Below are 26,372 nucleotides of genomic sequence, written 5' to 3'. Positions count from 1 at the left end.
CCGGAGAACTCCAGGAGCTCTATCCATGTCTGTCCCTGGGCCACCTGGGAGGTGTGCACGACGCACCCCTCACAACTTTCCTACGCGGCGGTGCACATTTTCTGCCTTACGTATTGGGCCCTTTCTTTAGTATTGCCTCCTTAAAACACTTCCATAGAGAGTGGGAATCTTTTTTGTTTTAAACCAGAGTTCAGCATGAATGCTTATATAAAGTAAGCCACAAATTTTACAGATGAACCCACTGAGCAGATAATAGCACACTTTAAAGAGGAGATTTCTTGAATCACATGACTATTCCATTCACAATAAAACACTCATAATTGAAGTTTTTATTTTCCACACAATGAGGTAGCGTTGTTTCTGCGGTAAGGTAATGTCTTAGGATGCATTCACAGAAGTCCACTAAATCCAAGATAAGGAAGCCTATATCCTTTGTGTACAGATGGAAAAATCTGCAGCACTCCTTGAGACAGCATTTCCAGATCAGATCCAGCCAGTGTGAGCAGACGCGGCTAGACCGAGAACCCTGGCCGAACTTCCTTGGGTGGCTCCAGTAGAGCTGCGGGCAACCCACCTGGCTCTCTCGGAAGCAACAAGGCAAAAGGAAAAAGGCGAGAGTGAGATTTCTTGTGAAAGTACGCTGGATTGATTTTGACCTTGTTTCTGGGACCTTCAAGTCGATGGCATTCATGCAATCATAGATCTTAACACTGACCAGGCCTTTACAGACCATGTGGTTCTGCTGAACCTCTGGTGAGATCTCCTGTCCCCACTGGAAGCCAGGAGAACTCAAGCCACCTGCCCAGGGCCTCCCCGCTAGCAGAGGAAGGGGGCTCGAAGGGAGTGAGGACACACCCAGTAAAATTAAGCATTTGGTCACTTCCATTGTATGTGAGTGTCCAAGGTGTCAAACTCTCCATCCCCTAAGGACCAAGAGGGTTTTTGGACCATGACCTTGCTGTCCCCACAGGCCAGTTACAATCAATGCTTCCTCAAGTCCTGGGGATAAAGGAAAGGATAATGATGACAATGACAAGGTCAATGCCATGCTTCTTTTATCCCATAGGTTTTCTTTTTAGTTCTGAGAACTGCAAAATGACAGCGAGGGATGTCTTTCAAGCCGGAAAGGCGATAAAGGAAGAGAGAACAAAATCAAATCCTCCCCAGGAAATAAAAGGCACATAAAGAACTGAGTGAATTGGGCGCCTCTTCCAGACAAAACCACTCTGGGCAGCAGACCAGAGCCACAGGAGAACAGTGAAGATCCCACACCCGAGGGAGAGAGCCGGCGGGCCAAGGAGCACTAGGCAGTGACCTTGATTCTCAGTCCGGCCGGACTGTGGGTCGGTATAAACCTGTATCGCAGAGCAGGAGCCTAAGGTAAATCACAGGGCTCGGAGGAGCAGACAGCAGGAATAGAGTGTAATAATGAAAGAAAGGACAGAAAAATGTCAGCGTGGTTGAAATTTTCACTCTCCTACCGGGTGCCAAGCAGCAGATGGCCATGGGTCCTTGGCCGCCTAGCCTTCCAAGAAAACCAAGACTCTGATTCCGCAAGGACCACCTGATGACACAGGTTCCACAGAAGGCTCTGCGGGGACAGAATAGACAAGGAGGAGGCTATGTCCCATGTCCCACCTCACTGCACATCTTCATACACGTCCTCTTGCATCTTGATCCTTTTTAGCTAATGTTTTGCTCTGAAAGGCAAAACACCCGCCGGATCTCGACATGCTCTCCCGTCCTGTCCTCTGTCAAACTACCCGCTTCCAGACAGACCCCTCTGGTGCCCTGCCTCTCACTCGCCACCACCAACCCCAGCTCGGTCTCTCCAGCCAGCGCACCCCACGCAGACAGACAAAATCCCGACACACGATTTGATTCCAACTACAATTCCGCACTCAGTTCCAATGTATGGGGCTTCCCCCCACACTCTCAAGCAATTCTGAGGCACCAGCTGGGTGTCCTACAACTCAGCTCTGACACTGTCTACCCAGAGGTAGCACTGGATCCCACGGGTTAAAGGCTCAGCCCCACAAGACTCTGCGCTTCCACTTGAGGTGCCAGTTCAAATCCAGATGGTCACCTGTGCTTCTGACCAACTGGCTGTACATCAAAGGTTCCCACAACTGCCTCCTGGGGTTTGATTAATTAGCTAGGGCTGTTCGCAGAACTCAGGAAAGCAGTTTACTCACTAGCTTATCAGTGTACTATAAAGGATATAACTCAGGAACAGCCAGGTGCAGAGATGCAGAGGGCGAGGTATGGGGAGGGGGCTCTGAGCTCCCGTGCCCTCTCCAGGTGAGCGGCTTTCCCCCACATCTGTACACGTTCCCCCAACGGAATGTTCTCCAAGCCTTGCCCTTCGGGGTTTTGCTGGAAGCTTCCTCAAGTAGTCATGGTTGGTTGAAGCAATGGGTGATTAACTCATCTTCCCATCCCTTTCCTCTCCCTTCCCCCTAGGTCAGGGGGTGGGACTAAAAGTTCCAACCTTTTCATCACGTGGCCAGGTCCCCTGGCAACCAGCCCCACACCTAGGGCTGTCCAGAAATTACCTCATTAACATAACAAAGAACACTTGTCACTCCCTTCTCTGGAAATGCCAGAGGTTTTAGGAGCTCAGTGCCAGAAAAGGGTCGCTAAGACCAAATATTTATTTCTTGTTATAAGTCATATTATCACACGGGTTTGTCACCATTATCTCTAAAGCGCTTTTCAGGGTGCAGCCCTTCATTCCAGAACACTTACTTTCATGCTGAGAAGTGCTTTTCTTTTCAATCACGAATATGACTCTATCAACATGATTATACTGTATGAATTGGTTAACTTCCCTCACCTCCCTGTCTAACCAGCCAACGCACCCTGTGATGATGCCAGTGAAATGCCGCTCGTCTAGGCCTTTCACCCACTGCCTGAGTTGGAGGCCTGATTCTCTCGCACCCGGACCTGTCTCTCTCTCTCTCGGGTTCTCCCCTCCCACTGCACTTTTCTCCACTGGCCACCGGAGCTCAAAACCACCGCCTGCTCACACGGTTCCCACGTTCAAAACTGGCTGCCTCCTGGTTACATGGAGGAGATCTCGTTCTGCAAGCTGGTCACCAAGGCCAGCTCCCACCTGCCTTCCTGAGGGTATCTTCCTTTCACCACGCCCCCGCCCCCTGCCCCTGGTTGCTGGCACATTCCCTTCTGTTCTTCAACGCTCTGCCCAAACTCCTTCTCCACATACAGGGTCCAGCAGAAGTAACGCCTGCTCGAGTGTGGTTGGTAGGGTATGTGAATATCTCACATGAGATGGACATCAGCAATTTGAACGTTTCACCAAAGATGTCATGTGGTATGCTTGAGCGTGACATTGTTATGTGACAGAATTACGTGCTTATGATTTTGTAAAAAAGATCTTTATGTAATACAACAGGGGTGTTATTTGTACTGGACCCTGTATAATACAGACCTCATATAATCCCCTCCCTGGCCCTGTTTTAGCTTCTCCCCCAGTATTTCTCACCACTTGAAAAACATATTTGGTTACTGATTTGTGTACTCTCTGGCTTCTCTCCCTAGAATGTAAACCAGTGAGGTGGGGATTTATCTTTTCTATTTTTTAAATTTATCCTTGTCTATCCCCAGCACCTAAAACAGCGCCTCCTAGCTCATTATAGGGCCTCAATCCATTTTTGCTGAGTGAGGGAAGGAAGGAAGGAAGGAAGGAAGGAAGGAAGGAAGGAAGGAAGGAAGGAAGGAAGGAAGGAAGGAAGGAAGGAAGGAAGGAAATCCTCTTTGGAAGCCCTACTACCCACCAGGCCCCAAGCAAGGTTCCATTCTCCCCATACTGTTCCTGTCCAAACCAGCTGCCTGTATTCTCACGCTTCTGCCTCTACCTTAGGGCTTACTAGAGCTGCCTTCCACTTGGGGGCACCTCTACACACACACACACACACACACACACACACGCTTCTAGAAGGCAAAGAAACCCCTGCATCTGAGGATGCTGAGTCTCAGAGAGGTTAAGAAAAATGTCCACAGTCCTACCCCGTGGAAGCAGGAAGCCTGAATTCTAGTCCAAGTCCGTCTGAATCCCGGGGCTACTGAACATCCTTTCCACTAACCTTGGTGCCTCTCTCAAGTGTCTTAACCTTGGCCTAAGAAACAGCACTTTCCAGTAATCATGTTAAAAGAAAGAAGGGAGGAAAGCTTGGAAGTGAAGGATAAAGAAGAAGAAGCCATGCTGCTGGCTGCCACTCTTCTGAGCCTGCACTCAGCCTAGAGGACAAGGCAGCATCTGCAGAAGGAGGTTTAGCAGGAGTGGGAACCTCTCTCTCTAGCTGGTACCCAACAGGCTCACTGCAAACAAGCCTTTCCTCCCAGGCAGCCCCTCCTCCATGGCTTGGTTCCTGCCTTTCTGTGTGTCTGATGCTGAAGACGAAGCAGGACCAGCCCCTCTCTCCCTCCAGTGCCCACTTGGACCTTTCCTCCTTTAATGTCAAAGGCCAAGTTCGTGGGAAGGCAAGGCAAGCTAAGAAAGCTGCTTTTTAGCCTAAAGCCTACCCATTTTCCTAGAGATGAGAATGCCTGCCACTTTCACACTGTGTGGATAAACAGTCTCGTGCTGTTCTAAGATTTTATAAACAGCAATTAAATCTATTTGATATATCGCACACCTGGAATTTGAAATTACAGGTGCAGTTACCTACTCTCCTCGCCAGGTGGCGCTGAGATTTTTATGACCTAGGGCCTGGGTCCCTTCCTAACTCAGGGATATGTTTAGAGTGATACATATTGATTCCTTAAAAGAGGTAACTGGTATGTGTATGTTCAAACGTGTGTGTGTGTTTACATTTATAACAGTAACTTTCTAACTAGGACTTGTTAGAAGAAATTGCAGATCGCCCTAAGAGAATCACTGCATTAAAAACAAATGAAAAACCTCTTCAAAGCATAAAAAGAATCAAGTTTATGCCCCATTAATAGAGCTCATACTTACCAACTACTGCTTTTATAAGACAACAAGGTAATATCACCTCCAGGCCACCGGACCAGCCACTTAAAACTGTGAGTGTGGGCTATGCCAATGTACATCCCAGCCTTCTCCAGCCGTTCATTCCCCAGAACTCCCAGCCTAGACTAGCAATAAAATCGTACATTTTTCAAATAAACCAAGCCTAATCCGGAAGGCAAAGCCCTCTCGTCGCTCATACCAGCCACACTGGTATGGACTTTAAACCATGGCTGGTTTCCCACTCACCCTCCTCCTGCGGTCTAACCAGTAAACGTTTTGACAAGGACCAAGTTCAGGCTCTTCTCCCAGAGGATCTGGTGTTCAACACCTGTCTCAACTTGTTCCTGTTGAATTTCTGACGTGCCCCAGTTCACTGAGCTGCATTTGTTCTCGTCCTTTCCCTGCCTCCCTTCTACCTGCCTGAGCACTGGGGCAGCGCTTGAGTGTCTCAGGTGAGCCGCATGAACTTCGCAGGCAGTCAAACAAACAAGGTCAGGTGGAGACGCAGCGGTTTCTCCTGAGACACACACACAAACGTCAGGATGAGGAATTCTGAGCCCCCTGAAGGGGCCGGGACCCTCTCCAGGTTTGCATGTCCTCGCTCCAGAAATTCCATGAACTCACAGGATGGTGAACCGGTTTTGTTTTTACTCTGGAGCAAGTAAGACCAGTTAAGAATGAGGGTGCGGAAGGGGTTGAGGTAAAGGTTGTACCAAAATATGCACTTGGAAGTGAGGCATCATCCCCAGCAAATTCCCATGGCGCCCCCTTAGTCTTGCGCATTAGCACCAGGAACAGTCCCATCTGCAGCCCCTTTGTGGCTGCCATGGTCCACTCTTCGACTCGGGCCTCCCCTTCTGAGGTCCAGGCTAGAATGGCATGCAGGCGTGCAGCCTCTCCTCCAGCTTCTCGCCCCTAAAACAAACAGAATGCTTTGGAGGTGTTAATAGGGCCAATACAGAGACATTTTTTTAAACCTTTAATCCATTGTTGTTGTTTTTTTAAAGATTTTATTTATTTATTTTTAGAGAGGGAAGGGAGGGAGATAGAGAGAGAGAGAGAGAAACATCAATGTGCGGTTGCTGGGGGTCATGGCCTGCAACCCAGGCATGTACCCTGACTGGGAATCGAACCTGCGACACTTTGGTTCGCAGCCCACGCTCAATCCACTGAGCTACGCCAGCCAGGGCTCGGAGACATTTTTTTAAAAAAGCAAATGCAGAAAGAAATGCCACATGTCCCAAAGTATCAGAGTGGTGTTTATTCCCGTAATGCCTCATCATCCAAACGGACTGAGTGATTTCTCTTAGCTCTTTCTTTATTCTTCGTTTGCCTTTTCTTGAGATCCAAGCTTCAACTGAGCAGCCCTTTTAAGTCGGGGGCTGATGCCACTCAGTCTCCTTCTTCAGTTCAGCAGACATTTCCTTTGATTCTTCAGACCTATTTGATTATTTTATTTGATTCTCCCAAATAACCCTGTTCTGGAGGACACAGATTGTGTGGTGATACCTTATCACATGTACACTCACCTCCTGTATTGTGAGGTAGGTGTTGATCACCATCTCCCCCATGTAGTAGGTGAGGAGGCCGAGGCTCAGAGAGGCTAGGTGATTTGCCCAAGATCACACCCCTATCGAGGGGAACAGTATGAGAACCCGTGCCCCTGGCACCTCAGAGAAAACTCCAAACTGCCTCCATCCCCAAACAGCCCTGCTTCTGGTATGAAGAGCTGCAGCTACCTAAACAGATTAGGTGTCTTCCTCGGGGCAAAGAGAATATGGAGGAGGGGAGGGAGGGGGGCGAAGAGGCATCACTGGGGTGGGTGGCATTGCTCAGAGCCGGCTCTTCCTATATTTAAGCTGGTAAGGAGCCATGGGGCTAACAAAAAGTCTCCTTGAAAAAGGCACGGAAGTGCCTTCTGGGAACATGAAGCCTGTTTGAGAGACACCCTGATTAGCCAGATAAACCAGGGGAGTCACCCAGTGCAGCAATTCAAGAGTAGAACGTTTAACCGCCAGTCAAGAGGGCTTTAAAAAGAAGGTGTTCTTCACACAATGGAAGGGCATACAGCAATGAGCGTAAATCAGCACCGACCACATGAATAAATCTCCCAGACGTAAGGAAATGAAAGAACTCAGACACCAAAGAATGCCTATCGGATGATTCTATTTTATACAGTTCAAAAACAGGCAGACCTAATCCCTGAGGGTTTTTTTCTTTCTTGTATTTTCTTGTTTATACTTTAAAGCAGGATTTTGTTTACCCTTGGGTGGGGCAGGTGGAGGGGTGGAGGCAGGGAGTAGAACAAAAGTTAGGTATTCACTACTTTTTTTTTTTTTTTGCTTCCGGAAACCCTGAGTAGAGCCCGCAGACCACAGAGTCAGATAGAACTGGGGTGAAATCCTGATTCTGTGACTAACTGACTTGGGGCAACTACCTTCGACTCCCTGTGCCTCAGGTTTCTGCATCTATAAAATGGGGCTAATGATAACCTCCCGCCAAGTGTTGGTGTGAGAAGTCAGTGAAACAATGCCTGTGCAGTGCCTGGCAGCCTGCGTAGGCCTGCAATAAATGGTGGCTGTGGCCATCCCGCCTCTGCTGCCCGCGGCAGAGGAGGGCCAGAGAGCAGACAGGAAAGAGTGAGGCGGAAGCAAAGAGGAGGACCCAACGAGCCGGACGATCAAAGATGTGCAGAGGCCACCGGCTGTCGTACGGAAAAGGCTGTTTCTCCCCTCCTCACTGGGCTCGGTCTCCCAGTTCATGTTGCCTGCAAGTGCAGGCCAGCCCCACGCAGCCCAGACAAAGCTGTTTGGGGCCCACGCATGCAGGCCCTTGCTAGGGCACGCAATACCCACTAGCCTGGTGAACTAATGTGCGCTGACGCTCTCATTGTGGTTGCTGGCAGCTTACTGGGTTACCCTCCAGATTAAGCAGGGTTTTAGCCAGCCTGTGGACATAGAAGGCCTTGACCCAGGCTGGGTGGAATCTGCCTTACCCCAGGTCAGCAAGGAGCCAGGTGTGTCTAGGGCGCCCACACAGGGAATACTGGTTAGCAAGCAGAAGGAGCAAACTACGGAGGCCCACAGAGTGGGTGGGCCTGAGGGCTCATGCTGAAGGGACAGAGCCAGGATCCGGACACTACTTGAAATTTTGGACCGGGACACATTTTGTCAGGAAGTCTGGGGCCGGAGGTGGGATTGGCCGCAAAGGGCAGGAGGGTTGTTTTTTGGGTGATGAAAGTGTTCTGTAATTGACAGAGGTGGTGGTTACCAGGGCGTCAGCATTTGTCAGAACCCATTGAACTGTACACTTGGAATGGGAGCAATTCATTTTATGCAAATGATCCTGTGGTATAATTGTTTTTAAAAAGAAAAAAAAATAGATGCCTAGTCACAGAGGTCGCTCCACTCCGGGAGTAACCTGGGAGACTTCAGTGAGGGGAACCTCAGTAAGTCATATGTGGCCTTGCTGGGGGACAAAAAATAACTTTCCTCCCATCTTCCAAGTGCTAGCTGGGCTAATACTCGAATTAACATGAGACAGATTAACAGGACCACATGTCCAAAAGTCACTACAGAGCACATGGGGGAGGGCACGCCATGAGACATGAGCCCCCAAACCCCATCGGGCAGCTGAGGTTTCTATGCCATGTTGGACAAAGCGGAGGGGTGGACATTTGCAATTTTAAACCGAAAGCAGGCAATTCACAGGTAGACGAGAAAGCACAGACACATGGCCGACGAACACTCACAGGCCCACCTGGAAACACAGGGACATGGAGACAAGTTCAACAAGCAGAGTCTGCCAGGTGTCTGTCTCCCTGTCTGCTGCATGCAGTTCACTGGTGTTGTAAAATTAAGGTGAAGCTCCTCTCCTTTAAGGAGGCTTTTTCTACCAGAGTTCCTTGAGGAAGGTAAGAGGGGAAAGTCAAAGATACTTTCTGAGTCTTCTATTTCTTAATAACCAGCTTAAAATCAATATCCCAAAAGGCATATTTGGGAGTGGGGGGGTGGCGGTGACCCCATTGCTCTCCCTTAGCCCGTTCGTTGTTCCAGCACTCTAACATCCATCCAGGACTTAAGAGTTAGCAAAGCGCTTTCTCCTCTTTGACTCATCACACCAGCCCCAGGAGGTGGGCACCACGGATCCCACGCTACAGCGAAGGACATGGAGGCACAGCTGGCCCAGGTCCTCTGACTCTGAACCCCGCCTTCTTTCCTGGAAATGGCCCCAGAGATCAGCCAGGTCTAAGGAAACTCAGGTCCGGAGCGTGTAAATAACTTGACAAAAGCTGCGCTGCTAGTTAAGGACAGAGGCCAAATGGAAGGTGTGCCTCCTCCCACGGCAAAGGGAATGAGGAATTGTCAACTGGGATCATGCTGAACGCAGCTGGAAGGTGGGCTTTCACGCCCCCGCCGTGCTGACCCGGGGGCTGAGAAGCAATCTTCAACAAAAGCAAGACTCCTGTGACTCCACCTCCGCCTACCCCAGCAGCCCCCACCCCACCCCCCTTGAGTCCCCAGAGCCTTGTAACTTTAACAAACTACAGCAACGTGCACATGCATTACCTCACCACAGTCTGGCTGATTTCCTAGCAGCAATTGTCCAAAGCTTGCTCCATTTCCCCCTCCTGTTGGCTGTGCACCCTTCGCCCATTCCTCCCTGCTGAAGTCACCAAGCTCTGACCCCAGTGAGCCTGTGGGGGGCCTCCGCCTCTTCCCCAAAGGCCTTCCATTAGAAAGAGGCCCCCGGTGCTGAGCGGGTGGGTTCCTCGGCCCCTCTGTGTGTATGTGCTAAAAGCATGTGTACGTGTGCAAGTAGAAGGGGGAAACTGATGCCGTGCACACAGGGGGAAATCCTGGGAGAATCACAAGGAACGGTGGGTGGGGGTAAACTTTGGGGACAGGAATTGGAGGGTGGAAAGAGGGAGAATTCAACTTTCCCTTCTGTGTCTTATCTGTTTCGTGTACATTTTCCAACCAACGTACATGCACTGTATTTACTTATTCATACCAGTGAGGATAGCGTGGGTTGGGACATTACAAGCCCTTTTCTTTATATAGGTATAAATAGAACACACACACACACACACACACTCAGAGAAGTATTAATTTTTGAAACTAAAACAAGCGCCTAGAATGAATGCACCGCCTCCCTTCCTCCACAGTGACCAAAACACACAAGGACTTCAACAACAGGAGAGCGATGCGTGATTCACCCCCATGCGATGGGGCCGGGGAGGGGTTCAGGAAGCAGGGCTCCGCGAGCGCAGGCCACTGCCCGTGCGCAGTGAATGCGCCACTCCCCTCTGAGCCTCCGGCACCTGTTCTGCACCTCCCCTGCGGTCCACCCCTGCTGACATTTCAGTCACCCGTGTGCTCGCTTTATGCCCTGGCCCCCAACACTCCTCAGAGGAATGGTTTGTTCAGGGCAAGGCAAGGACGACTTCCTCTTTGATGTTTCCAGGCTTAATGCATGGAAAGTAAAAACAGAATAAGCAGCTATTAAATATAATAGAAGGCCATCCCCGAGAGGTTGGGAGGCCGGTGGATTGACACCACCACTAGGTAGGGCTAAAGCAGGCTGGACCCCTTCAGTCCCAGAATCCCCCAAGCTCCTCTTGCCTGCTCTGCAAAGTGCAAGGTAAGGTCAAACGCCCTACTGTGCCTGCTGTGTTTACGGGGACCTTCGCCATTCTGGCCGGCACCTGCACCTCCCTTTCTTCCTGGCTCCCAACATAAATCCTGCGCCCCAGCAGTCAAGCTGGCCCATTCACCACTCCCAGGACGCACCTTCCTGCCTTCGGGCCCTTGCTCACGTCTTTCCCAATCTCTGCCACGCAAAACCCAACTCACAACGCCTACTTCCAGAAGGCTCACCTAAAGTGCCCTGCCGGCTGAGTGTGCTCCGCTTCCAACCTTCCAGGAGCTTCTCCAAGGGCGGACCCCGCCCTACATTGGGGTTATCTAAGCCTTCCCCTACTGGACTGAAAGCCCCTGCCTTCCTCGGTATCTGTGACAGTGCTGGGCCCTGAAGAAAGGCGGGGAGAGAAACACAAGGTATAGTTGAAATCCAAGGCAGAATGAGGCTAAAGGCTGGATCAACACTGGGTTGGCAGGGTTAGAATTAGGACTGGGTTAGTCCATTCCTAATCCCACCCACTAGGCGGCGCCGGCAGTCTCATTCCGGTCAAGACGCCTCCGGTTTTAGAAGTTTATTACCTGTCGAACAAGTTTCCTTCCTGCCCTACTGTCCCTTTAAGAAGGTGATCCAGGTGAGGCCGGGACTCCGCCCCCCGGGAGCCAGCCCCGCCCCCCGCCCCCACTCGGCCGGCCTGGCTCCCCTCAGTCCTCGCCACCTGGCTCAGCAGTCTGGGCCACTGTCCCAGGTCCCGGCTCCGCGCCATGGAGCGGCGCTGGCTCCTGGGGCTTGGGCTGCTGCTGCTGCTCTGCGCCCCGCTGCCCCCAGGGGCGCGCGCCAAGGAAGGTACAGACCCCCACCCCCGGCCCATCCCTTCCCCTCGTCCTGCTGGCACCCTCCTCCAGGAGCCGGCATTCCTGAGGAGGCCTCTCCTCGCGCCCCTCTCCCGCGCTCTTGCTTTATCGGCGTCAGGGCATCGACTGGCCAGGCCAATCTTTGGTCTTTGAACCCGGACAGCTGCTTTCACGGGCCAGCCACCCCCGCCCCTGCTGGGCAGCAGTTTGCGAGTGGGGGTGGGGTGCGAGGAGCAGCGTCCAGACCCCCACCCCAACAATGGCGGGCGGGTGAGGGGGGTCCTCGCGACTGGGCCCTCTCAGCCTCAAGCGCCCAGCCCAGGCATCTGAACCCTCTGCTGTGGGAGGTGGAAGCGCCTTATTGTCAACCTAAGCCAGGCGACAGAGAGACCTGCCGCTGGAGAAGGGTTGGAACTCGGGGCGCAAGGGTTTCAGATGTAGAGGCCAAGCCTTCCCTGGGCAGGCTTGCCCAACCTCTCCGGCTCTGCTACCCCGACTTCCCAGACTTGGAGCTGTGTATTGTACCCCCCTCCACACCGCCAATCACAGGCAGAGCAGGCCCCTTGCCAGTGGTGGGAGCCTGCCACTCAGAAATCACTCTAAGGTCCCCTGTCCACCTTCTACCCATTCATGACCCCCCGAAGCTGAGCACCTGTCTCACCCACACACCCTTGCATTCTGCAGCTGATGGGCCCCCCGCTGAGGGAGAGGGTGCAGGCCCTCCCTGTGGCAGCTCTTCCAAATGCTCCCTACGTTTACTTGGGTCAAAGACCCAGCCCTCCAACCCTTGCCCCACTTTGCTTTCCTCCTGTCACACTCCAGAGGGACAACGGGCTATTAGTCCCCGGAGCTCTCCAGTCCTTCCTGGGCCACTGTCCCCGCCTGAGCCTCGGGACGTCCCAGCTCTCAGGAACAGGATGCTGGGGACTGGGGGCCCAGGATGAGGAGTGTGGGCAGCTTGTGGGGGCCCCCTCCCCCAGAGGTGACAGGCCCCTTTCCTCCCCACCTTCAGTCACTCTGATGGACACGAGCACCGCTCAGGGAGAGTTGGGCTGGCTGCTGGATCCCCAGGACGGGGTAAGTGTCAGGGGAGGGCAGGACTCAGGATGGCTCAAGGCTGAGGGCCAGTGGGAAGCGGGGTGGAGAGGTGGGTGGAGGAACAGGAGAAAAGAGCAGGAAAAACTGGAAGTGCCTCCTCTGGAGGGGGAGGGGAGGTGACTCAGAACCTCCTGAATGGGGCACGGTGGGGGTCAGGCTTCACCCCATGGGGAGAGCTTCAATGCCTGTCTCCTCCCCTTCCTGCCCCAGGGCAGAGGGGCTGCAAACAGCTTAGGACCTTCTAGGGAGACAAGGGACCATCCTGGGGATGGTAGAGGGCTGAGACCAAAACAGCAAAGCATCCTCAGTCTGAGGTCCACTCATCCCAAAAGAAGTTGCTAAGATAAGTTCCAGGGCATCAAGGAATCCCACAGAAGTATGTTCAGAGTTGTGTGTATGTATGTGGACTTTTTTTTTTTTTTTTTTGCTGGAGAGGATAGCCGGTGTCTTCATCACGTTCTTCATAGGCACTGTGACTCCCCCAACGTTAGAAGCTGCCTCAGTAGGGGTCCCCGAGCCCTGGCCTCTCCTCCCCGCTCCCCAGCACAGGCACATCATGTGTCCCCCCAGCTGTTGAAGTCTGCCTCAAGTCTCCTGGACATTCCTAAAACCCAGGGAGCAGAGGTCGGACCTTGAGTCCCAGAGAACACCTTCTGGCCACTCTGCAAGGTGTGCAGGGAACTCGGGAGGCTGGCCCGGTTGCCGCAGCCTCCAGGACCCTGGCCTTAGAGTCCTAGAATGTATGGCCTGTCTTCCCTCTGGTCCTAAACCCCTTTCTCTGGGGTCCCCTTTTCCCTTTCCTATCAGCCTCGGTTTCTGGGGTTGGGGTGACTGGCTTTCTCTCCCTCTGTGCCCTGGGGTCCTGGATCGATCTCAGCTCTCCCGCAGAGTAGCCTGTAATTAGAATTAATAGACTAAACCATAATGTATCCTACAGGAGGGGCTGCTTGGAAAATCCCGCATTAGGCCAGCCCTAATAGGCGCCTCATCTCATAAACCAGCTAATCGTTCCACAATGAGGGCTGCGGGCCCACCTGCCGGCTCCCACAGGCCTGCACCGTGCCCCTGCCACCTCCACCCAAATAACTCTTCCCTAATTGGGCCAGAGTGGAAGCCAGGCGCCCTTCGCAGCCCAGGCTACACAGCACTAGGAGGGCAAGAAGACAGCAGCTGTTACACACCCCCGCTGTTGTCCTTGTCCTCTCGCCTCCTCATCTTTTCAAAACACGCACTCAGGTCCAGGCTCCCCAGAAGGCACTCACATAGCAGCCAGCAGTGCCTGAGTGATAAGTGAAAGGACCCTTGTTGCTGATCCCGGGCAGCTGGTCCTCGCCTTTGCTCACCGCTGGAACCCGGAGAGGCGAGTTACAGCTGGGAACATCTGCTTCTCCGGCTCCAGCTGTAGTCTGGCTAAGACGCTGCGCATTAGCCACCCACCGCCCTCCCACCTGCCCTCCACTTCGCTCTGGGTGCCTTCTGTCACCCCAGCTTCAGTGCCTCGACAACCCTCGCCCAGTCTGTGAACTCCCTAACGTAATGCAGAAACCTGTCCCTGTCCCACGCCACCCCACGTGGGTAGTTTCTTGCCTTTTCCCAGGGCAGAGAGTAGCGATGAATGCCCTCGGATTAATGGAGTGGAAGGCTTGGGAAAGGGAACTTTCTCAAGTGAAGGCCAGTAGTCTCTTCTCTATAAACTGAGGAGGTTGCAACCCAAATATCAAAGGAATATTTTATGAATTTCAGAGTTTCTTTCTTAAGTTCATCTGGCAGGGAAAATACTTCTGAATAGCTAATATTTTTTGGAAAGGGAGAATAATGAAACAGCAGACTTGCCCAGATGCAGGAGTACTCAGGTCAATGGAATAGAATAGAAAGCTCAAAAAGAAACCCACGTATATGAGATTTTAGTATGTGATAACTTCGGAATTGCAAATCAGTGTGGAAAGTGTAAGCTTGTCAATAAGTTGACAATTGAATGCCTATAATTTTTTTAAAAAGGCAAAATTGCATCTTTGTACTATACCAAAAAAAATAAGTAGTAGGGAGATTAGAATTCAAATCTAAAAACCAAAGCTATAAAAATACTAGCAGAAAATATAGACATTTACAAGTTTGGGACAAGTTTGGGATGGGATGTGCTTCTCAAACAAAGCACACAACCCCAAAATCATAAAGGAAAAGACTCTAGATGTTATTATCTAAAAATTTTAAATATATGTCAACATCAAAGACATTATTAGCCAAGTAAAAGGGCATGACAGGGAGAAAATATTTGAAACATGCATTTCAAGCAAATGGTTAATGTCCATAATACTTAAAAAGCTCATCCAAGTGAACAATCAAAAGATAACAATAGATCACCCCCCAAAATTCCATTGAACATAAGTAAACAAATAAAACTTGAGAAAAAAGAAAACAATAGCATATCAGACAAGAGATAATTGCATAAAAATACAAATAGCCAGTGAACAAGAGCAACATACAATCTCCTCTCAAAGAAATATAGATTAAAATGGCAAGAAGCTGCATTCTGTCTGTAAGACTAGCCAAAAATAAGAAAATTTTAATATCCAGTGTTGACAAGCTTTACAGAAAATGAGCTCTGGGGCATTACTGGTGGAAGTATAAACTGAGAAAGTCTTCTTGGAGGATAATTTGGCAAAATGTTATAAAATGTGTAATATGTTTACCCGTTGATACAGCAGTTCTGTAGAAATCTGTATATGTTTACTTAAAAAAAAAACAGCTGGAAGCTCCCTAGATGCCCAACAATAGGTGAATGATGAAATAAAGTTTGGTACATCGACCCAATGGATGACTATTTTATGGATTGCTAAAAAGAAGTAGGTGGATCTCTATACATGCATGTGGATATCTCAAAGACTTCTGGCTAAAAGCAAACACTATCTTACAGAATAACACTTGCATATTTTTTTTAATTTATGTTGAACACACACACACACACACACACATTCAAACATTGCGCTAGAGGTGCTAAAAATGGTCTGTCAAGTTTTACTCCAAATCGGTAAGAGTGGCTTCCTCCAGCAGTTGGGGTGCATGGATAGGAGGACTTTCACTTTTTACTATATGTAAATGTTGGTCCTTTGATTTTGTAATAAGCACATAGAGACATAATGACTATCGGCATAAACTCAGGAGCCCAGAGTGCCTGGGTGCACATCCCCGCGCTGCCTCTTCATAGCTCAGTGCCTTGGGCAAGTTATGTAAGCTGGCTGTGACTCAGTTGCTTCATGGGAAGTGCTAGCCATGATTAACTGAGTTGAAGCATTCTTTTTAAAGTAGGAGAAATTAAGGAGGGGTGGACTGGATGGTGCCCAGGAGTTGTTGGTTTTGACAGGGGCCATTACTGGATGCGTGTGGGACGGGGGAGATTCGCTTACACAGAAGCATTCTGTGCTGCTGCTTGCTCCCCAAAAGCTGACGGACCTCAGTATTGAACACGGTCTCCTCTTCTCTGAACAAATGGGCAGAAAATTTTGTGAATGAGCTTTGGCTACGAAAGTCTGCCCTCAGTAAACAAGCTTTACTGATGAAATAGGTCAACATTGGTGCCCAGACATTTGTACTTGGGGTGCGCTACTTGAAGGGACCAGGGCTGGCCAGGGAGGTAAAGGGGGTGTCATCTCCCCCATTCTGTATCCGTATAGATCTCTCACTCTAACACTCAAATCTACTACTCTGGGGCTGAGGGGATGGGGAGAGGGCAGGACAAGTAGGGTGAACCTGGGGGGTTCTGACCCCGGCTTCCTTGCCGTGAGCTCTGGAACACAAAGACCAGGAGACTGACTTTGCCTTTCCTCCGGCAGTGGAGCGGGACGCAGCAGATGCTGAATGGGACCCCCCTGTACATGTACCAGGACTGCCCCGTGCAAGGAGGCGGAGACACCGACCACTGGCTTCGTTCCAATTGGATCTACCGAGGGGAGGAGGCTTCGAGCGTCCACGTGGAGCTTAAGTTTACCGTGCGAGACTGTAAGAGCTTCCCCGGGGAGGCGGGGACCCTAGGCTGCAAGGAAACCTTCAACCTTCTGTACATGGAGAGCGACCAGGACGTGGGCATTCAGCTCCGTCGGCCCATGTTCCAGAAGGTACTTTCACCCCTCAGGGCCATTTGGACCCCTGCCTCCCTCCTTCCCATGTCCCCACTCAGCTAAGACAAAGCCGAAGACCTAGGTGTCCGATAATGAGGAGGCAGTGGGACTGGAGTTCAGAAGAACTGGATTTGAGTACCTTTGCGGCTGCGTCCCGACTCTGGGCGTGCGTCCCTTTACCTCTCTGAGCTCTGGTTTCCGTGTCTTAACGTAGCAGTAGTAGAGGCCGCCTCGTTTTTTGCCAGCATCCGCTGCAATAACAGCGTGCCATGCGGGAGGCGGGGAAGAGGTGCTCCAGCCTCTTCCAGCTGGGTGCTTCCCATCAGCACCCACGGCGTTCTTGCGTGACCCGTCCCCATGGGCACTGCCCCAGTCCTGTAGGAAGGTAGTTCTCTGCAGGTGTCTCTCCTAGCAGTCCTTTCTTTCCTACTCAAGGAAAAAAAAACAAAACAACAACAAAAAAAAAACACTGGAGCCCCGGCTGGTGTGGTTCACTAGATTGAGTGTGGGCCCACAAACCAAAGAGTCGCTGGTTCAATTCCCAGTCAGGGCACATGCTTGGGTTGCTGCAGGCCGGGTCCTCAGTAGGGGTGGCACATGAGAGGCAACCACACATCAGTGTTTCTCTCCCTTTTTTTCTCCTTCCCTTCTCTCTAAAAATAAATGAATAAAATTAAAAAAAACCCCACTGGAATGCAGAAGAGTTAAAAGCATATGATGATAGGATGTTCTCACGGATTTTCCCAAAGAGACGATGTTGTAAAGTTTGTTATTGGTAATAAATGAATTATGACACACTTTATAACCGATCATCCCATTGGCACGGAGGCGGGGCTACAGCTTCAAGTGGCAGAAATTATATGAGCCAGTGCCCCACGGCCCAGGTTCCGAACCTAGCGGTGTGACCCCAGACAAGCTCTCCCACCCCTCCTAGCCTCAGTCTCCTTGTCAGTTAGATGGGGATGGCTGTTCACTCCACCTCTCTGAGGCCATTGCCTGGACTGAGTAGCATAATGCATCTAAAATGCTTAGCTCAGTCGCTCCCATGTAAAAGCCCTCGGTTTATGGTTGTGTGATGGCAAAGCATTAAGCAAGCTATTGTTTCTGTTGTGTGGTTGCTCCCCTCTGCCCCCGCCTCCCCAGGTCACCACGGTGGCTGCAGACCAGAGCTTCACCATCCGGGACCTCGCGTCTGGCGAGATGAAGATGAACCTGGAGCGCTGCTCCCTGGGCCACCTCACACGCCGCGGCCTCTACCTCGCTTTCCACAACCCGGGGGCCTGTGTGGCCCTGGTGTCCGTACGCGTGTTCTACCAGCGCTGCCCTGAGGCTGTGCACGCCTTGGCCCAGTTCCCTGACACGCTCCCCCGTCCCGGCAGGCTGGTGGAAGTGGCGGGCACCTGCGTGCCCCATGCCCAGCCGAGCCCTGTCCCCTCGGGAGCCCCCCGCATGCACTGCAGCTCCAACGGCGAGTGGCTGGTGCCCATGGGCTGGTGCCACTGTGAGCCTGGCTATGAGGAAGGCGGAGAAGCATGCCTTGGTAAGGGTATCCAGGGAGGTGGTGACACCCTGCAGGGGCCACTCGGGGGAGGGGGACAGTGTCCAGGGTGCCGAGGGAGGGAGGGAAACCAAGGCTCTGTGTCAGAGATTATTAAACTGAGTGAGTGTCTGAGGGCCCTAGGGTTGCATATGGGGGAGTGTTTCCAATACAAGGATGCGGTGAGGGCGGGGAGGGTGTGATTCTACCCATGAAAACACCGAATGACCACAGCACTGTGCACCCTCTGCAGCCTGCCCCAGCGGCTCCTACCGGGCGGACATGGACTCGCCCAGTTGTCTCAAGTGCCCCCAGCACAGCACGGCCGAGTCTGAGGGAGCCACCCTCTGTGCCTGTGAGAGCGGCCACTACCGAGCCCCCGGGGAGGGTCCCCAGGCAGCGTGCACACGTGAGTCCCGGGCAGGACCCAGCCGCTGGGGAGGGGCGCGGGGCCCTTGCTGAGCCCGTGTTAGGACTGGAATCGCCCAGGGCTTATCAGGTATTGGGCACTGACTGTCTGGGGTGTCCGACACTTAGAGTTTCTCCCCTGCCCCTGCTCACCACCCTGCCCCCCCAAAATGCAGAGCCCAGACAAAGCTGCCTTTTCCTCAGTAGGAGTCCGGCTCCCTGGCGGCCTTTGGTGGCCTTCAAGAATTGGGGTGGTAAGGAGCCAGCAGGTTAGGCTGCTACTCATGGCCCCTCTTCTCCCACAGGCCCCCCCTCAGCCCCTCAAAACCTGAGCTTCTCTGTTCTGGGGGCTCAGCTCTCCCTGCGCTGGGCACCCCCGGCCGACATGGGGGGACGCCAGGACGTGAGATACAGCGTGGAGTGTTCTCAGTGTCAGGGAGCAGGGCCGGGTGAAGGCGCCTGCCAGCGCTGTGGGGAAAACGTGCGCTTCTCCCCGGGGGCCAGGGGGCTCCTCGTGCTCTCGGTGCATGTCCACGGCCTTGAACCCTACACCAACTACACCTTCAACGTCCAAGCCCAAAATGGAGTGTCGGAGCTGGCCACCTCCAAGTCCACCAGTGCCTTGCTCAGCGTCAGCCTGGGGCACACAGGTGAGGGGGGGGGCCCGGCAGCGGGCGGCGGGGGGACCGGCCCCGGAGGGAGCCCCAGGAACAAACTGATGGGCAGGGAGCCATCGAAAAGCTGCTCAATGATTTCCTCTTCCAAATCCACCGGGACCCTCTGGGCTCGCAGAGGCACCAGCTGGCCTGTCGCTGAGGCTGGTGAAGAAGGAGCCGCGGCAGCTGGAGCTGACCTGGGAGGGGTCCCAGCCGCGAAGCCCGGGCGGCAACCTGACCTACGAGCTCCACGTGCTGAACCAGGTGAGGACGCGGCTGAGTGAGTCTCCAGGTCTGTTCCTGGCCCACCCCAACGTCTGGCCTCCGGGCTGCAGGATGGCTCCCTGGGACGAAAACCTACACAGAGCCCTGCGATGGTTACCCCCCAACCCACGCCTCTGCCTCTGTGTGCTCCCAAGCCCGCCCGTCCCCTCCACCAGGCCGGGCTCCGCCCGGCCCGGTCAACACGAGCCCCGCCCACAGGATGAAGAATGGCACAGGATGGTGCCCGAAGCCAGAGTCTTGCTGACCGAGCTGCAGCCAGACACCACGTACACCGTCAGGGTCCGGATGTTGACCCCGCAGGGCCCCGGCCCTTTCTCCCCCGACCATGAGTTTCGGACGAGCCCACCAGGTGGGTGGCTCACCCTTTGCTCTGCCCCAGATGCGCAGGCACCCGTTGTCCCACCGAGGCCTTTCGGACCCTGTTCCAGCCAAGCACCCTTCCGCTCTGTCCACACACCCACACACGCTGCTTCCAGAGCGGGGGGCGGCCCCACACAGACGCGCACCAGGTCTCCCCACAGTGATCTCAGGCACGCCTGCCGCCCCTCCGCGCAGCCAGCCGGCATCCCAATCAGATCTGACCGCTCACTGAGCGCCCAGCCGCAGGCAGCCAGGCTGCGGTTCCTCTGGGCGGCCCTTCCCACGTGCTCGCTCTCCCTCCCACGCACCTGTCTCCCCAGTTACGGGACGCACCTGAGGCCGGCAGCGGGCCCTGCCCCTGGGCTCGCCCTGCTGGCCTCCGGCCCATCAGCCCCTTGGACTCTGAGTGCCCAGCCTCCCTCACGTCACCTTGTGTGTGTGCCTCAGTTTCCAGGCGCCTGACGGGAGGCGAGATCGTGGCCCTCGTCTTCGGGATGCTGCTGGGCGTGGGGCTGCTGCTCGGGATCCTCGTCTGCCGGTCCAGGTGCCCCTCCTGCCCCTCCCCAGACACCACCCCGGGTCCCTTCGTCTGGCCAGAAGCCCCTGAAAGCAGTCCCAGCAACCCTCCCATCCTCCACTGTGCCCATGCCTTGACCCTGCACCCTGGGAAAACTCAGCCAGGGTCCCTGAGGTGATCCCGGGACCCTGAAGAAGCTGTCCCCTCCCCTCCCCTTCCCCCCAGGAGAGGTCAGCGACAGCGGCAGCAGAGGAAGCGGGATCGTGTCGACAATGTGGATGGAGGTGAGCCAGGAGAACCTGTGCACGTGTGTGCATGTGTGTGTGCATGTGTGTGCACATGTGTGTGCATATGTGTTGGGAGGTGCCTCTGGGGGCGGGACCAAAGGACCCACATTTCCTGGGCCAACATCGGGGGTACAAGTGGGCTCTATTGTCTTTAGGGTTTTCGTGTTTTGCTACCTAATTAACTTGGGTTAATTAACTTTGTACTGATGGTGCCCGAGAGAGCTCTGTGCAATTACCAATTAGCTGTCGGTGCCGCCGGACCAACATCCGGGCCCCCGGCGGCCTCCCCATCCTGCCTGGCCAGGTCCCTGGGCTGGGGGGCTGGGCCGGAGGGGCTTGGCAGGCTCCCTGAAGTCCTCCGAGGCACGTGGGGTGCCTGCTGGTCACTTCATTAGGTGCCTCAAGAAGGGGAGTCAGCGGTCCATCCCAGTGGTGGGGCAGGGGTGAGGGTGGTCTGGGACGGGGAACGAGGTGTGAGTGATTCGAGGAGCCTGGTGGGCAGGGGTGAGTGGGAAGGGCGAGGCATTTGAGGGGTCAACGAGCCGTGGGAAGATTGGGTAACTGGAGGCCACGGACACTCTCCGTCTGGTTTCCGACCCGCTGCTCTGGACCTTGGGGGTGAGGACACAGGAGGTTTGTGCTCAGAAAAGCTGGCTGTGGAGGCTCTGTTGCCAAGGAGAAAGACTTTCTCCCACTTCAGCCAAAACAGGACTCCTCAGGGAACAGAAGAATGAGAGGGTCGAGGTCCAGGCCGAGGCCGGCCCCTCCCCCCACCACTCTAGGGCCCTGAAGCTGACCCTCCTGTGGTCCGGCCTGCCCCGTTCTCCCTGCAGAGGACAAGCTGTGGCTGAAGCCCTATGTAGACCTGCAGGCGTATGAGGACCCTGCCCAGGGAGCCCTGAACTTCACCCAGGAACTCGACCCAGCCTGGCTGGTCGTGGACACGGTCATAGGGGAAGGTGAGCCCCGCCGGTCCCTCTGGGTGGCAGCAAGGAGCCGCTTCCTTCTGGCCTTTCCCTGTGGAGCCCTGCTGGCCTCCCCGCTGGCCTCCCCTCTGGCCCAGGCGCTCCCAGACCAGTTCCCTCTCTGCTCCACTCTGTGTCCTTGAACTGCTGTTGTCGCCCCCTTATCGAGTGTCCTGGAACAGTCCCCACCTCGTGCACAATCTGCTGCTGGGGTTATGGAGTTTCTGATAAAGAGCATTAGACACATCTTCCTTATCAAGGGGGGCAGGGGTCACGGTGCCCAGGCTGGAGCCCTTCTCAGGTGGTTCCCACACGTGGGGGCGGTTCAGAGCCTCCCTCGCCTCGCATCCTACCCCACCAGGGCCCAGCGTCCTTGGGCTGCCCTGATCCCTTGGGTCACCAGGGAAAATGGATCTGAGCACAGAACAAAGCTTGGCAGTGTCTCTGCTGATTGTGCGGCCGCACCGGCCAAGCTGCGACCAGAGGAACCCGCAGAGGAGAGTGGCGGTGATCAGCCTCCCCGGCCACTTGTGCTGCTGCCGGCCCTGAGCACGCCTGCCCCTCGTGAACACAGCCCAGTGCCCGTGCACCACACCCAGTGTTTCCTGAGCACCTGCCGCTGGCCACGCACCATGCTCACCCGGGAGACCGTGCTGACCAGAGGGTGGAAGTGCACTCCTGCCCCAGACTCCCGGCCCCTTCCCCTGGAAGTACAGCCCAGCTCCTGTCCCAGAAAGGACACACCAGGTTTCTGGTCCAGAGAAGAAGAGAGAACTGAGGGACTAGAGCAGGGGTGTCAAACTCCTTCTCACCGGGGGCCACATCAGCCTCGTGGTTGCCTTCAAAGGGCCAAATGTACTTTTAGGACTGTATAAATGTAACTACTGCTTAACAGTTAAGCGAGAGCTTGGCACTGCCACAGGGTAGAAACAAGGTGCCAGGCCGGATAAAACAAGGTGGAGGGTGGGATTTGGCCCACGGGCCTTGTGTTTGCCACCTGTGGGCTAGAGGATGTCATCTGTCCCCCATGGGGAGCCTAACAGTGCGTGGGGCCAGGACCCTGTTTTCTTTCTGCCCAGGAGAGTTTGGGGAAGTGTATCAAGGGACCCTGAGGATCCCCAGCCAGGAATGCAAGACTGTGGCTATTAAGACCTTGAAGGACACGTCTCCAGACGGCCACTGGTGGAACTTCCTCCGAGAGGCAACCATCATGGGCCAGTTCAACCACCCGCACATCCTGCACCTGGAAGGCGTGGTCACGAAGAGTATGAGGATTGGTCTCCAGGCGCTGGGGTGGAGGGGAGGAAGGAGGGTGTGAGACCACTGGAAGGGAAGGGAAGGTGTTTTTGCCAAGAGCAGGAAATCTGGTTCTGGTGGTTTGGGGTGGAGATGGGGTGGAGGTTGCCATGGTGATGTGCTCTGTGTCTCAGGAAAGCCCATCATGATCATCACGGAGTTTATGGAGAACGGAGCCCTGGATGCCTTCCTGAGGGTGAGCAGGGCAGAGGACCAGCCGGGAAGCGGGATGTACCATGAAGCCCTGGGGATTGATTCCTGGTTTGGGGAGAGGCCACCCTGCCCATCCCCTGACCCTCCACTCACCCTGGTGCAGGAGCGGGAGGACCAGCTGGTGCCTGGGCAGCTGGTGGCCATGCTGCTGGGCATTGCATCTGGTATGACCTACCTCAGTGACCACAGTTATGTCCACCGGGACCTGGCCGCCAGAAACATCTTAGTGAGCCAGAACCTGTGCTGCAAGGTGTCTGACTTTGGCCTCACCCGTCTCCTGGACAACTTTGATGGCACCTACGAAACCCAGGTGAGAGCCCTGTACTCGCTGCGTATGCAGACATGCACACGGTTTCATGTCATGCACACAGGCACACGTGTACGACAAACACGGACCCGTGTTCCCGCGGACACACTGACTTCATGGAGGAGAGGGACGTTTTCACCCCTCCTCCAGGCCCTGAAATGCGCTGGCCTTCTGTCCTACATGCTTTAATAGGGAGGGAAGATCCCCATCCGCTGGACAGCACCGGAAGCCATCGCGCATCGGATCTTCACCACGGCCAGTGACGTGTGGAGCTTTGGCATTGTGATGTGGGAGGTGCTGAGCTTCGGGGACAAGCCCTACGGGGAGATGAGCAATCAGGAGGTGAGCCTGGCTACTCCCCACACCCTTCCATGGCCCTCCCTGCACATACTCTCATTGCCACTTCCTGACCCATAGTTTTCCTGCACTCTCGCCCCCTCTGGTCCCCTTCGCTTCACACCCTGTTCTCCTTACTGCTGGTCAGGTGGTGGGGATGGAGGGGAAGGTAGAGGCTCCTTTGCATGACCTTGCATGAACTGCCAGGGTAGCTTCCTGCCGCGGGCCTCAACCCCCCCCCCCCCCATGGCAGGTCATGAAGAGCATCGAGGATGGCTACCGGCTGCCTCCCCCCGTGGACTGCCCCGCCGCTCTCTATGAGCTCATGAAGAACTGCTGGGCCTACGACTGTGGCCGTCGGCCCTCCTTCCACCAGCTGAAGACACACCTGGAGCAACTGCTGGACACCCCCCACACCCTGCGGACCGTGGCCAACTTCGACCCCAAGTAACCACACTGGGCAGGGCCACAGGATGCAGAGGGCACATCTGGGGGAACGGAAATGGGCTTTCGGCCACAGCCACCAAGTGCTGGGCCTGCACAGCTCCGGACACAGGGCATGACCACAGTCTGTGCCCTCGGGGAGCAGCCACTTTGGTGGAGAGATGCAGTCCCACCCCTGACGGCTGCAGTCTGATGGGAGATAGGAAGCCAACAGGGAGATGGGAGGCAGATACAAGCAGAGCTTGCAAACTGATACCAGCGCTGGGGAGTTCGGTCACTCAGGTTGCAGTGGGGACGACAGGCTGAGTGGCAAGGGACAGGCAGCGGGATGTCATGACTGTGAGGGGCAGCCTTGCAGGGTCTGGGAAGGCTTCCAGATCACCTGCCCGGTGTGGGTTTGGGGAGCTGGGGGCAGGCTGATTGCAAGCCGTGCAGGGTGACGGCAGCTGGCAGTGCCCAGTCCAGGGACAGTGGCCAGAGACGAAGCTGGAGAGGTAGCGGGGTCACTGCAAGGAGGACCAGCTCTGCTGCGAAGTTTGGACTTTATCCTGAGAACTATTGACTTGTTTTTAAAAAGACTGCCCATGGGAGGGACATGGTCAGAACTGCATTTCACCAAAAACATTGGCAGGATGTGGAGAAGGAACCGGTGGGGGGGGTGGGGAGTGCGGGGAGACGGAGGAGGCGGGCAAGGCTGGACGTCCAGCGCTTTATCGGGCAAACCAGCCCTGGCACGCTGGCCCCTGTATCAAACCACCATATATAACCTTCCTTCTGGGAGAAAATGTGCTCCAACTTTTGAAACTATCTTTTGGAGCACAACTCCCTCATACACTGGAGACTGCATGTGCTAATCTTTCTGGAATGCTGGACGTTTTTCCCCCAGTAGATTTACTTTGCTAATGGTTTTTGGCTCTGGCTGGCGTTAGCACAGGAACACTCATTGTATTGTGGGTGTCCGAGTGCAAGAATAACAGCCAAGCTTGGAGGTGGCCACCAGGGGCTGCGCCCAGCGCTCAGCGGCCACCCTGCAAACAGGCAGGACCACGCTCGGGCTCCAGGCCTCCGCTTTGGCTCGGCTGCGATAGTTGATGCATTCGTGTCTTAAGCGGCACCCCACCTATTGCCTAGAACTGGCCACTCCAGTGGGGATGGGCTGGTAGTAACTGTGCGCTGGGAACTTGCAGGGCTGGCCCCTCCCCACGGGCTGTCCATCTGCTGCCCACTGCTGCGAGCGCACCAGGAAGCAGGCCAGGAAGTGGGTTCACAGACAATGGCCTGGCTAATCCGCAAAGTCTCGATAATCTCTGTGCCCAGACAGCAGCTAGACTGCTGGCCCCGGAGGCTCACAGGCTGTGCCTGGGGGGGTTTCAGGAAAGCCGAGGACGGCCCCTGCCTTCCAGCCTGACTGAGGCAGCCCCGTGTCCCCTAGGGTAACCCTGCGCCTGCCCAGCCTGAGTGGCTCAGACGGGATCCCCTACCGAAGCGTCCCTGAGTGGCTGGAGTCCATCCGCATGAAACGCTACATCCTGCACTTCCGCTCAGCCGGGCTGGACACCATGGAGTGTGTGCTGGATCTGACTGCGGAGTGAGGAGCCTGGGGGCCCAGCAGGGGAGGGCTGCTGGGGTTTGAGCCCGCCTGCCCACCCGCTCACCAACCCTCTTCCTTGACCACAGGGACCTGGTGCAGATGGGGATCACGCTGCCCGGACACCAGAAGCGCATTCTTTGCAGTATTCAGGGGTTCAAGGACTGAGTCCTCCCCTCCCCCCACCTCTGTCCTCAGGAAGCAGGGACGGGGCCAGGGTCACTCATGCCCCCTCCTCCCTCAGCTGACCAGACCTTGGTGCTGTGCCCGCCCGCCCTCCCCTGAGGAACTTGCCTCTGGAGGCTGCGAGCCTCTGTAAAACAGTAGTGCTGGGAGGGAGCTGAGGGAGGGAGGGTTTAATATATATATACATATACATATACATATACATATACATATACATATACATATATATATTTTTATAAATAAACAGGAGCTGAGTTTTCACCTTGACCCCTGGTTTTTTTTTT

General features: G+C 54.5%; 1 protein-coding gene and 1 long non-coding RNA gene across 3 annotated transcripts; one reads left to right on the top strand and one right to left on the bottom strand.

Moving 5' to 3' along the window:
• Nucleotides 1-353: 353 nt before the first annotated feature.
• Nucleotides 354-5,190, bottom strand: LOC123831003. 2 transcript variants are annotated; one of them, XR_006787849.1, is made up of 3 exons: nt 4,982-5,190; nt 1,482-1,591; nt 354-582 (listed from the first exon to the last, which is right to left on the bottom strand). It is a non-coding gene; the product is annotated as an uncharacterized LOC123831003 (long non-coding RNA). The 2 variants fall into 2 exon arrangements; XR_006787848.1 differs by lacking the exon at nt 4,982-5,190 and adding an exon at nt 2,196-2,363.
• A 6,151-nt stretch (nt 5,191-11,341) lies between these two features.
• On the top strand, nt 11,342-26,268 carry EPHA1 (EPH receptor A1). Its single transcript, XM_045857633.1, has 18 exons — nt 11,342-11,482; nt 12,503-12,567; nt 16,419-16,700; nt 17,847-18,243; nt 18,494-18,649; nt 18,954-19,298; nt 19,441-19,568; nt 19,788-19,938; nt 20,397-20,493; nt 20,692-20,750; nt 21,587-21,712; nt 22,798-22,983; nt 23,149-23,210; nt 23,331-23,537; nt 23,727-23,876; nt 24,124-24,317; nt 25,747-25,902; nt 25,992-26,268. Exons 1-18 carry the CDS (start codon nt 11,401-11,403, stop codon nt 26,068-26,070), a joined length of 2,922 nt encoding a protein of 973 aa, XP_045713589.1. The 5' UTR covers nt 11,342-11,400; the 3' UTR covers nt 26,071-26,268.
• The last annotated feature ends 104 nt before the right edge of the window (nt 26,269-26,372 follow it).

Source organism: Phyllostomus hastatus, unplaced genomic scaffold (assembly GCF_019186645.2).
Source record: "Phyllostomus hastatus isolate PE091 unplaced genomic scaffold, TTU_PhHast_1.1 phas_scaffold_142, whole genome shotgun sequence".
NCBI lineage: Eukaryota > Metazoa > Chordata > Mammalia > Chiroptera > Phyllostomidae > Phyllostomus > Phyllostomus hastatus.
Note: the sequence above shows the minus strand (reverse complement) of the source record. Positions and strands in the feature narration are given on the sequence as shown.